The sequence below is a fragment of the Lithobates pipiens genome, unplaced genomic scaffold (assembly GCF_037356315.1).
Source record: "Lithobates pipiens isolate NorthernLeopardFrog02 unplaced genomic scaffold, aLitPip1_a1.2 Scaffold_8, whole genome shotgun sequence".
NCBI classification, from domain to species: Eukaryota; Metazoa; Chordata; class Amphibia; order Anura; family Ranidae; genus Lithobates; species Lithobates pipiens.
Window position 1 is genome coordinate 221,976,290 of NW_027507903.1, and position 13,388 is coordinate 221,989,677.

General features: G+C 42.8%; 1 protein-coding gene across 4 annotated transcripts in view; it reads left to right on the plus strand.

The window, feature by feature from the left end:
* The first annotated feature begins 2,102 nt into the window (after nt 1-2,102).
* Nucleotides 2,103-13,388, plus strand: part of PPHLN1 (periphilin 1) — a 133,561-nt gene continuing 122,275 nt past the window's right edge. For all 4 annotated transcript variants that reach the window (XM_077472507.1, XM_077472509.1, XM_077472508.1 and 1 more), the window contains exons 1-3: nt 2,103-2,248; nt 7,537-7,585; nt 11,832-11,926. In XM_077472507.1, the coding sequence (XP_077328633.1) occupies nt 7,585; nt 11,832-11,926 (96 nt within the window). In that variant the 5' untranslated portion in view covers nt 2,103-2,248; nt 7,537-7,584. The remainder of the gene's footprint in view (nt 2,249-7,536; nt 7,586-11,831; nt 11,927-13,388) is intronic.

The window sequence follows — 13,388 nt, forward strand, 5'->3', positions numbered from 1 at the left end:
GTGCTTCTAATGACAGGTCTCGGCCTTATCGTTATTATTTCAATGACCACTTGCTTTGTATTCTTTGGTTTGTAACTTTATTCAGGGGGTAACAAGGCTTAATCTCCAGTTAGGTAACCCCTTAACTCTTGGGATTTGAATTTAGTTTTGTCTGCATTACAAAACAGCCTTTTTTTTGGGACGATACGACATATTCCCTTGGTCCTTTTTTTGACAAGGAAACAATTTTTTCTGGTAACCATATCTGCTGCAAGAAGGGTATCAGAATTGGCTGCTCTTTCTTGTAAAGAGCCATATTTTTTATTGTTCACAAGGATAAGCTAGTATAGCATCCTCATTCTAACTTTTTACCAAAGGTAATATCAGGTTTTTATCTAAACCAGGATACCTTAATTTTTCCAGAACCCTGTTCTATGGAAGAAAAATCACTACATTCTTTTGATGTGGTGAGAGCAGTCAAAGTCTACTTAAAGGCGACTGCTCAGATTCTGAAAAATTATGTTTCGTTCGTGTTGCCTGAAGGTCCTAAAAGAGGACCGGCAGCATCGAAATCTTCTATTTCTAAATGGATTCGACAAGTAATCATTCAAGCTTATGGTTTAAAGAGGTAGTTCTACCCTCTCAAATCAAAGCGCACTCTTCTAGGGCTGTTAGTGCTTCATGGGCAGTGTATTACCCAGCCTCCACAGCTCAATTCTGCCGCAACTTGGTCTTCAATCCATACATTTACCAAATTCTATCTGGTGGATGTAAAATTACATGAGGATGTCGCATTTGGGCTCAGTGTACTGCAGGCAGCAGTATAAATCCTCTGATCTCATGGTGCCTTACTTTGGTTGGGTCTCCTTGCCCTCAGTAGGCATTGCTCTGGGACATTCCACATAGTAATTACTATGGCTCTGTGTCCCATGATGTATTGGACACAGTGGGTCCGGCGGACACAATGTCTGCTGGGAACCCAGAGAATGAGATCGTTCATAGAGAGGCAAAGCGGCGGTCTGCCAATGTAAACAAGGCAGACCACTGTTCTGCCAGAAAGGAAAATGGAGATCTCATGTTTCTGCTAAGCAGAAACGTGGATATCTGTTTTCTTTTAGTCAAAGCACTCTCCCCACGGTTAGAAAGCACACATAGGGAACACATTTACATAGCTCCCAACTGTCCCTGATTTGGAGGGACTGTGCTTGATTTGGAGCAATGTCCCTCTTTCTTCCTCATTTGTCCCTCATTTTGGTCTGATCTATATATTTGTATATAAAATGCACTATTTATCTTTCAAAAAGTGTTTCCCAGTGCTAAACCTTTCATTTAATTTCTAAATAGCTGCATTTGTAGATTTTAAAAGCCAATATAAAGGAATAGTAGTGGTAAAAAAAAGGCCCTTGTGGATGTAACTATTTTTTTTAGCTAATTCTCTTTAAGGGAACGTGGCATGGGGTGTGTCCTATGCCTACATACTTTTGCTAGTAGGTGTCCCTCATTCCCATCTCAAAATGTTGGGAGGTATGCATTTACCCTTTGATTGCCCCTGATGTTAACCCCTTCCCTGCCAGTGTCATTTATACAGTGACAGTGCATTTTTTTTATTTTTTTTTAGCATTGATCACTGTATTGGTGTCACTGGCTCTCAAAGAGTGTCACTTAGTGTCAGATTTGTCTGCCACAATGTCGCAGTCCCACTAAAAATCGCCGCCATTACTACTAAAAAATATAAAAAGTCCCTAAATCTATCCCATAGTTTGTAGGCGCTAAAACCTTTGCGCAAACCAATTAATATACATTTTTCGAGATTTATTTTACCAAAAATATGTAGCAGTATACATATTGACATCAATTTATATTTGGGTACAGCGCCACACGACTGCGCAATTAAAGTAACGCAGTGCAGTCGCAAAAAATGGCTTGGTCATGAAGGGGGGTAAAATTAACCCCTAGCTGAAGTAGTTAAATAATGTCTTGCAAGAGATTTGTGTAACAGAAGATTCTTCTTTGTTCCCCATTGCCATCCATATGGCGTTATATCAGTAGAAGGAGATCACAGTACTAAGCGCTAAACGGGGTTACTATAGCAACCAAAGAGGTGATTCGACCATTGAGGAAGATTGGCCCGGACGTGTCTCCGTAGATCTGCTTGACGTTTCAGCGTCACGTGACCGGCGTAAGGCAACACGGGAAGTTGTGTGCGTTCAGGGGAGAGCAGGAAGACTTGAAAAGAGAAAAAGAGGAAGAAGCTGCACCTGCTGCTGGGGTGAGTGGTCCATGGGGGTGTCATGGCTCTGTAAGTGTGCACAGGGGCTCTAGGGAGGACGGGAGACCCCCGGGGTGTGGGAGCAGGGCCCTGAACTCTACTCTCTGTTCTACACATCCCCACTCTGGTAGCAGCAGCTCTTGTGTCCTACGGGGAGGGAAGGGGAGCCTGTCTGATGACATTCCACGAGTCCCATGCTGTGTCTTGTCTGCTTCTTCACTGCGTACAAGGCAAGGGACCTCTGATCTATGTCTCTAGAGCAGGGCTGACGACAGGGCTTTACTAACTGTAAACCTCAGACATGAAATATGAATAAAGCCTATTCCTCTATAGTGTCTACTGTCTCTTCTGCTGCCCTATTCCTCAGCATCAACCACTTCTGACAGTTTTCCTGACACCAAGAGAAAAAAAAAAGGTGACGGGAGGGATCCCCAGCACACAGCCTGCGATTGACAGCCTCAGCTCTGTCCCTGTGTGCTGTGGGGAGGAGGGGGGTTTCCCCTCACCCCTCCCCGGTTGAAAACTGCCTCTGAACTCAAGTCATCCCAGTGTGATTTGGAAGCGCTTCTTGGGGGTTAAAAGCACCCCGCTACAGCCCAAAAAGTGGAGCTAAAACATGCAGTGCTTTACTGCCGGCACCGCCCCAGTGTGAAAGTAGACTCAAAGAAAGGCCTCTTTCACACAACCGATCCGTTCAGGTAGGTCTGTCAGTTTTTCAGGCAGACCATAGAGGTCAATGGAGCGTCGGATGTCAGCGGTGACTAGGGATGAGCTCAGGCGTGTTCGCATGGAACACTTGCAGAGCCCGCCAGGTCGGTGCAGCGCTGAGCTAATCGCAGGCAGTCAGACATTGTCCCGATGTGTGGCTGCAGAGATCGGGCAATGTCTCATTGCCTGTGATTAGCGCATCGTGGCACCGACTGCCTAGCGGGCTCTGCACGAACATACCTGAGCTCATCCCTAGCGGTGACATGTCCTCTGACATGCGACCCGCTCCGATCCGAAAAAGCGACGGAGTAAAAACCTACTTTTCCATCCGTCATCGGTTTGAGTGACGACGGACACTGTGGTTCGTCCTCATCCGATCTCCCATAGGGGAGAGCGGCGCTCTGACAGGTCCATTCCTGCGCAGTGTGCTGAGTCTAACCTGTCATCTTCCTGCTCAGCGGGCATTGACGGAGTGATCCCCGCTGAGCAAGCGGATATCCACGGGGTGGATCATCACTGATCCGCCTTGTGTGAAAGAGCCCTTAGTGAAAAAATTATCTAATTTTCACTCAATCCCCCCAGACCTATAAAACATTTAAAAGACAAAGACATTAGCCATACCCTCTATGACCATAATAACTGTATCACCATTAATTGGTCTATAGGACTGAGCACATCATCAGGTGAAGTTATTCTTGTATAATGTTTTTAAGAGGAGAATAATAACCACAAAGTCCCTTACAGCAACCAAAAGGCATAAGTGCAATATATCATTTTAGGAGCATTTTTATAATATTGTAGGATCCATCCATTGCAAGACTCAAAGCAAGTGTATTCACAGAGAACTCCAAGATATATACAGGCCGTTTTCCACACAGTGTATGTCTATACTAGGCTGAATCGCCTTCTGGTGCTGAAAAGCTACTTAGATCACCAAAGGCAGAATGTGCTGTGGTACAGAATCAAACAAAGCAACAAAATGGCAGCATTCAATCCACAGAACAATACACGGTCCCTCTAGGCGTGAAGCTCATGCCTTCTAATCATGTGGCTGTCAAAAGAGAAATAGTAATTTGTAGTGAAGTCCTCTAATGCAGTCAATAGTAACAAATACTGGTATCTAGAATCCAAACATACACATGTTGCAACTGAAGTATTGTAGTCAGAACATAGTTGAATCTTGGTAGGCACATACACCCTTCCTGATGCCAGCATGACCAGCCAAGATTCTGCAATAACCTATCTGGTTTAGGATGTGATGGACGCTATTGGCTTACATTAGCAGTAAGGCAACCCTGTATTAAAGCTCAACTCCAAAATTGCAGGGGCTTCCCATGCACTCCAGAAAGCTTTGGCCCGTTTCTCTCCAATGCTCCAGGTTGTGGGCAGGACTCGCTGTCCTAATGTACAATGTTGACTGCTGGCTCTGCATCCTATTTAATGATGTCACAGTGAAAATGCCAGCTGGAGCACTTCAGAGAAGAAGCTTTGGGTCCGTTCAAACGTATATAAGGAGCCTGCATGAGCAAGGAATTAGGTACAGATTACAAGTTATTCCTCTACCCCTAGACTAACATTTTATCCTTGCAGTGTGAGGGGGGGGGGGGGGGGGGGGCACCACTCTAAAGCCTCGTACACACACTTTTATTTTCAGACAACAGAATGTCCGATTTTTGTGGCATGCTAGTCTAATGTCAAAAGTGAAGAGTTTACTAAAAATACGAGAATTTTGGTTTGACAGAATACAACGTCAGAAGTGACATAACGTGTTGAATCGTTTTGTACGTATTCTTTCATTTCTGAGCATGCGTAGTCTTGCTCTTACAAATTTTTTTTCATCCGAAAACCATACTGATGAAACGAAAATCAGACGTTGAGTTCACATCTGACAAAAATGTTATAGTCTGCACATCCAGCTTTTGTCTGATGAAAAAGTGAAATTGGCTGTCGAAAGCACTGTGCTAACGGGTAAGACTTGCGGGCGATCGGTCACCGTAACACAATTGATGTCTAAAAATCAAAGCATGTGTATGGGCCTCTAGGGCAATTTTATTTTTTATTTTCTTCCTGCCTTTTATTGGTTAAAGCGGAACTAAACTCAAAAATAAAATGGTTGCTAGGAGGTAGCGTTTTTGTTTGTTGAAAGGGTCTATTTTGCCAAAAGAAACCTCTTTCAATGCTTTATTGTTTACACCTGCCTGTGGAAAATCTCTAATATTATGGAAATGGAGCTGAGTGGTCATACGTGGTAGAGTGACTGAATCAGTGGCATGCAGTGACCAAAGCAGAAAGAAATGCCATACAGAATGGCGAAGGCATATTCCTTAACTGTCAGCTTTGGAGGAGTGCAAACACAGCATTATATTGTGGGTACTTTATATTAGCAAGAACTACCTAGAAGATTGTGGTTTAGTTCTGCTTTAACCCCTTTGGAAGTGCTACTAAACGTTCAGTAGTTTTTGTTATTGCTTATAGCTGTTGCTCAGTTTAGGAGGCCGCCCAGTTAACAATAAATTCAGCCAGTGATTTCCAAGCTCAGTCCTTAAAGCGGTTCTCTACCCTGGAAAACAAATCTTGTAGCTGCTGACTTTAAATAACAGGACACTTGCCTTTCCAGGGATCCAACGACCTCCTCACCGGGGCTAGTTCTTCACTGTCCTTTGGGATCCTGGTGCTGGCATCTTAACCGTGGGCACTGCAACCAGCTGTGCTGTTTGCGGCTTCACACCCGGCTTCCCACTGCTCATGCACAAGCTGTGCTGCACTTTGTGAATGGTCCTGCAGTTTTCTGTGACCTGTCCCAGAAGACTGTGGGGAGTGAGGGGGAGAGGACTACTTTGGAAGTGGGAGTATTGCACCTGCCAAAATTAGCCCCCTCCGCAGGAAAAAAGGAAGGGACAGGAGGACTTAAAGTTGAATTTCCCCTTTTTGGTGAATCACTGCATTGAAGTGATTGTAAAGGCAGAAGTGTTTTTTTTTTTTTTTTTCTTCTTCTTTTTTTGATCTTAATGCATTCTATGCATTAAGATAAAAAGCCTTCTGTGTGCAGCAGCCTCCCCCCCCCCCCCGCCCCAATACTTACCTGAGTCCCCCACTCTATTTAGCAATGTTGCATGAGAGACTCGGTTGAGAGAGCAGCAGAGCGCCATTGGCTCCTGCTGATGTCAATCAAAATCAATGAGCCGATAAGGGGAGGGGGCAGGGCCTAGCCAGGGCTCCGTGTCTGAACACACAAAGTGGCTCGGGTGCCCCCATAGCAAGTTACTTGCTGTGGGGGCCCTTGTCAGAAGGAAAGGGCCGAGAGAGCCAAATAGGGACCTGAGGAGAGAAGGATCTGGGCCGCTCTATACAAAACACCTGCACAGTGCAGGTAAGTATAACATGTTTTTTTTTTTTTTTTTAACCCAAAAAAACAAGACTTTAGTATATCTTTAACCAGTTCCCGACCGGCACACGCCGATGTACGTCGGCAGAAGAGCACGGGCAGGCATATTGGCGTACAGGTATGTCCATTTTTAAATGCCGCCCTGCCATCGCGTGCGCGCAGCCGGCGGCGCACCCGTGAGTCTGGCCGCGGTTCCCGCGGACTCGATCACAGCGGGGATACCCGCGATCGTCTCATGGGGCGGCTGAACGGGGAGATGCCGTTGTAAACAGCATCTCCCCGTTCTGCCTAGCAACAAGTGACGCTGATCTCTGCTCCATGTGATTGGAGCAGAGATCAGTGTTCACTAACGCAAAGCCCAGCCCCCCACAGTTAGTAACACACCCCTAGAAACACTTAACCCCTACACTGCCACCCCCTGGTTAACCCCTTCACTGCCAGTGTCATTTACACAGGAATCGATGCATTTGTATAGCAGTGATTGCTGTATAAATGACAATGGTCCCAAAAATGGGTCAAAAATGTCCGATGTGTCCGCCACAATGTCGCAGTCACAATAAAAATCGCTGATCGCCACCATTACTAGTAAAAAAAAAAAAAATTATTTAAAAAATGCCATGAAACTATCCCCTATTTTGTAAACGCTATAACTTTTGCGCAAATCAATCATCGCTTATTGCATTTTTTTTTTTACCAAAAATATGTAGAAGAATACGTATCGGCCTAAACTGAGGGAAAAAAAATGTTGTTTTATATATTTTTGGGGGATATTTATTATAACAAAAAGTAAAAAATTCTGCGTTTTTTTTTTTTTTTTCAAAATTGTCCCTCTATTTTTGTTTATAGCGCAAAAAATAAAAACCGCAGGGGTGCTCAAATACCACCAAAAGAAAGTTCTATTTGTGGGAAGAAAAGGACACCAATTTTGTTTGGAAGCCACTTTGCATGACCGCGCAATTGTCAGTTAAATCGACGCAGTGCCGAAACGCAAAAAGTGGTCTGGTCTTAAGCCAGCAAAACGGTCCGGTCTGTAAGTGGTTAAGAACACCCAACAGATCATGTTTCGGGAATTTCCCTTAGATAAAATAGCTTTTGTAAATTCCAAGCCACATGAATTTAAAGCTTAGGTTTGCAGCTTGTATATGCTATCTATACTGTTCTTTCATTATAATGACTTTTTTTATTTCTCTCACAGAAATCTGTTCTTGAATGTGGGTCGTTTGGACGCATAATAAAAATTTATAGTAAGTATAACTTTTACACTTTTTTTGTTTTTCAGCTGCCCCTTTGCAATGTCTTTTGTTAAAGCCCATATTTTTTTAATTTTTTTATTTGGTTTGGTCTGGGAAAGAGGAGAGAAGGACAGGTAACAGTGGAAACCTTACAGAGATCGGCATCAAAAGATTTGTGTTGCTGTCTCTGGTAGAAACTGACTTGTGAAATGCACTTTTATTTTTCTTCTCATATGCCAGCCACATGTGAGCAAGGGACTTCTATACATTCAATGTTGTAGCTAAAACATACTCCCCTGACATGGTACTTTCCTTAGGTGAGAATGCAGCTAGCATAGGCCTTGCTTTGAAATCACATTAATTGCTGTCTGTGATGGCCTGTACACACAATCCGAAAATCGGCTGAAAAATACCGCCTTTGACGCGATCGTATGATAATCAGATAGTACAGAGCTTTCGAGAGCCGATCACAACATTTCATCCGAAAATACAAATACACTACAACACATGACATCACTTTTTCTTTTCTTTCGTATGAGATTTTTCATGACTTTAGTAACCTATTCAATGTCTACTTGCGACTAATAAGTGAGAAAAGTCGGACGATCTGTCAGATTTTTGGATCGTGTGTTTGTTTAGGACAGTGAAAGATGTGCTCAAGAAAATTCTAAATAGTAGAAATGTTCTTTAACTGGATTTTGTAGGGAAGTGTTCTCTCTTGCTGCTGATTGATTAGTCTTTGTTTGCCATATTTTGTTCTCCAATACATTGAAATGAATGTGCCAGTAACAAGGCAGTCGTCTTGCTGAGTAGCCTCAGATTAAAGAGTATACACAGTTTTGTTATTCAGTGGCCCAAATGCACCCATCACCCCTACAAATCCTAACACAGACCTTGGATCAGATGATCCCCATCCCTTGATGATGTGGTTTGAGGCTATGCTTCCTTCTCCCTGAAGCTGCCTTATTGCTCATGGGTAGCTCCTAATTCTAGACTTCAATGTAGAGACTGTCGACTGTCTACCTGTACGATCTGCTCACCTTTGAAGCTCCCTGTTGATAAAAGCAGTGCATGCACACAAAGGCAGTTTTCTTGTTGGTTATAGGGATGGAGAGAGTGGGGAAGAGTCGGTATAGAAATGTATAGCAGTTTTACTGCTACAGGATGGTGCGTGTGTGTGTGTGTGTGTGTGTGTATGTATATGTATGTGTGTATATATATATATATATATATATATATGTGTGTGTGTGTGTGTGTGTGTGTGTGTGTGTGTGTGTGTGTATATATATATATATATTATTTGTGATCCGAGACTTCTGGGTAGGGGGGTGTGCATGCACGCCGCCGCCAGCTCGCTTCCACCGTTAGACACAGCGAAAGCCAATTGTTGGGCAGAGAGCCAGAACTGCGATTTGCCTTTGTAAATAAGGCAGATCGCCATTCTGACAGTAGGGAAGGGAGGAAATTTGTGTTCCCCTAGTAAAAGCACCTCACACAGTGTAGTAAAACACTGGCTAGGCATACCGTTAACTAGAGGTCAACCGATCTATCGGCCGATATCTGACCATTTTTGATAAATCGGCATCGGCCGTTTTGTTATCAAAATTAGGCCGATATTTAACACTGAACGCCATTCCTCCTCCCTGTGTGAAACTGATACGTAACTGAGAGAGGGGAGAGAGAGAGGATCTGTCAGAATTGAGCTTGATGTTTGGGTTGGGTGAGCTATCAAACACAGGTCAATGGGATGGGATCTGATGGGCCGCTACGTGTATGTGGCCCACCCCTTTTCTTAAGAACCCTGATCATTGGCTGGTGTTTGATAGCTATTGGGTCCCACCCCGACATTAAGCTCAATTCTGACAGCTCCTCTCTCCTCTGTTACTTGTCAGTTTCACACACAGTTACGTTCGGCTCAGTGTGAAACCTGCCAGTGCCACCTACCAGTGGCAACTGCCACTGCCAACCAGTGCCACCATCAATCTGTGCCACCTGCCAGTGCCACGTGCCAGCACCACCTGTCGGTGCCAACCAGTGCCATCTGTCAGTTCCAAACCAGTGCCACCTGCAAGCGCCACCTGCCTAAGCCATAACCAGTACCATCTGTACTGAGGACATCAAGTGTGTGGTAGAGTGACAGAAGCGAGCAGGAAGGAGTGGAGTGGGTGACATATATATTTTTTTTATTTTTTATTTATTTTTTTATCGGCTCAAAATATTGGCCACAAAAATCGGCATTGTATATCTGCCACCGACCGCCCCAATTTCTAAATATCGGCATCGGCCATAGAAAAACCCATATCGGTCGACCTCTACAGTTAACCCTTTGATCACCCCTGTTAACCCCTTCCCAGTCAGTGTCATTATTATAGTGACAGTGCATATTTTTTAGTACTGATCACTGTGTTAATGTCACTGGTCCACATAAAGTGTCTTTCAGAATGTCTGCTACAATATTGCAGTCATGCTATAAGTCGCTCATCACGGCCATTACTAGTTAAAAAAATAAAAAAAAATAAAAAATAAAAAAAAACATAGTTTGTAGACGATATATCTTTTGCGCAAACCAATATACTGTACACTTATTGGGAGTTTATTTTTAACAAAATATGTAGCAGAATACATATTGGCCTAAATCTAAGAAGAAATTGTATTTGATTTTTTTTATTATTAGATATGTGCTCTAGCAGAAAGTGAAACGTAATTTATTTAAAAAAAAAATGTTTTGCTTTTTCAAAATTGTCGGTTGTCTTTTTTTGTTTATAGCGCAAAAAAAAAAAAAAAAAACTGCGAACGTGATCAAATACCAGCAAAAGAGATGTTTTGTGGGGAAAAAAGGACATACGTTTTATTTGGGTACAACGTTGCACAACCGTGTAATTGTCAAAGTAACACAGTGCTGTATCGCAACAAAATTGCCTGGACATGGGGGGGGGGGGGGGTAGATTTTTTGGAGGTTAAGTGGTTAAACACCCTCGGATTCTTGACCCATGAGGCTTTGAATTGTTGTTGTTTAGATGTGTACAAATGGGGAGGCACCCATGTACACTTCAGGGGTGTTCTGCAGAAATGATGCATGCACATCAGTACTGTTATTACCTTTGCAATGTTTTAGGTCAAGCCTAGTCCAGTTTACTTTAACCTCCCTGGCGGTAATCCCGAGTCCGGCTTGGGCTGGAATTTCATTACCACGAGCGGTAACCCCGAGCCAGATCGGGATCGCATTGCAGGATACAGGGAAACTTACTTACCTTGTCCCCTGGATCCAGGGATGTCCTCCCCGCTGCGTGTGCGAGCTGTCCTCCGCTCGATTCACACAGTGCCCGAGTGCCGCCGAGCTCCGTTCCCTGCGACGTTACGATGCACGGGAGCAGAGATCGCCGCCAAATTCAAAAAAGTTAAAATACACATACAGTACTGTAATCTTACAGATTACAGTACTGTATAAAAAAAAAATACAAATCCCCTTTGTTCCTAGTGGTCTGTCCAGTGCCCTGCATGCACTTTTATATTATAAATACTGTTTTTTTGCTGCCTGGAATTTGGAGATTGTCCATAGCAACCAAAAAGTGTCCCTTTTATGTCAAAAGTGATTTTACACCAGCTAGAAAACAGCGATAATAAATTAGAATCACTTGCACAATTGAGCGATAGCGATTTGTGGGGAGATCCGTCATCAAACACTAAATCTAATGACAGCGACAATTCTACAAATGAGCAAATTTCAGTGTTTTCGGATTATTATTATTATTATTATTATAATTATTATTGAATAATTTTTATTATTCTTTATCATTTATTTATAGTTATTTATTATATTATAAACTTTATCATATCCGGGATGTCTACTAGACTCTTGTTTGAACAGATTTAAGAGAGTTATTCCTAAGAATTGCAGGCCTACAATATAAAACGCCAAATTTCCATGCAAAATAATTGTACCGCTTTCAGCACCTAAAATCAGAAACAATCATACCGCCAGGGAGGTTAATGTAGGTAAGTAAAATGTTATACAGGAAGCAACAGCCTCTCATAATGGCCATGGCTGGTCTGGTGGTCTTTCTCCATGAAAAGCTATTTTGTAATTAAACTATATTGCATATTGACTTTTTAATATAACATTTCGGTGGACTGACACTTTTGATTGGTTATTATTGTGGTTATTTTTTTTTGTTCATTGGGGGAGAATGTCGTGCACTCTGGATTTATGCTATTCAAATCCTGTTTTTATTAAAAAAATTATACATCTTTAATTTAGTGGAGTACAGAAAAGATGAACTGTGGGCTGAAGGTCGATATGAATATGAGAGGGTTCCTAGACACCGCCTTCCTCCACGTGACATTCCTCCAGATGTGAGTATTTTTTTGGATTGGTCTCCACATAGTTTACATACTGTTCCATAAAATGATACTTTGCTACCTCCAGACTTCTGCAGTACCATTACATATGATATGCTGTTAACCTAAAAATGCAGTGTTGATCTGTTGATTTGGCTTCGTTGTCCTCCTGAAAGTTTTCTTTTCAAAGATTTTTATTGGCAACAAGTAAATGGTATACATGAAGATCAACAGCTCAGCATAAAGAAGATCAACTGTGAACAGAGTACATTTCGATTTAGTAACATCATGTTAACAGGTTAGAAAAGCGTTACATATAAATGACTAGCATGAGGCTCTCATGGTGTAAAGGTTGCTACAAGGCTTATTGCTGTGATACTGGAGAGGGCGCTTAACATGGAAAATTTCCAAGGTGGGTAGTACTCCATAGTGTAGGAAATATCAAGTTGGCTAAATCGTTCCTAACAACCATTTTTGTTACCACAGAAACTGTTAAGAGCGAGGGAAAGATGTGGGTACATGAGGAGACAGCATAAGAGGGGGTAGAAAAGCAGGGAGAGAGAGGGAAGAGAAGAAAGTACAGGAAGGGGAGTGGTCGGCCGGCTTCCACAGAGCACCAAATAATTCCTGTGCGATTTCTTTAGGGGGTCATGGAAATCTATGGTTCCAATAAGTGTTTGTCGAAGTTTTGTGGTAGGAAGTGATCAATCCATGGCTGCCAGATTTTTAAGTGTCGGGAAATTTTGGCAAGGATCGTGGCTTCAGTTTTGCTATGAATCATTGCTTGGGTGACCCTGTTTTTGACCTCAGCTATATTTAGGGTTGGGGTTTTCTACGCTTTGGCAATTGTTTTTTTGGCTGCAGTGGTGAGCTGCAGAAGAAGACGTTGTTGTGCTTTGGTAAACTCATTTGGAAAACAATTTAGCAGGGCTAAGGATGGGTCGGGGTCCTGAGGCTCCCGAGTCAACGTAGAAATCATTTGGAATATTGTTGCCCAGAAGCGTTGTACCGTCGGGCAAGCCCACCATATATGCATATGAGTGCCTCTTTCCCTGCAGTTTCAGAAACAGTTTGAGTATGATGGCAGGAACTTGGCTATCCTAGCCGGAACCAGATACCATCTCATAAGAACCTTATAATTTGCTTTTGAGTGCGACCAATATTTTGCGAAGAGATTTTGGTGTTCCATATGCTGACCCAGTCCTCCGTGTCTAATTCTAAGGATAGGTCCTTGGCCCATTGTTGTGCATATAGTGGGATTGCGGCGGGGTGTCCTCCGAAAGTTTTGACAGTTGAATGGAGGAGAGAGGGGCTTAGTTCAAATAGGGATTGATGCATTCAGTCATATTCCACCTTTTTGTAAAAAAAGAAAAATAGATAAATGCATTAATGTTGCAAAAACAAAGTGCATTTATTTCTGTTGCATTGGAGCACACAAAGCATTGCAACGGCAATCAGTAGATTGCAGGAGCCTGTG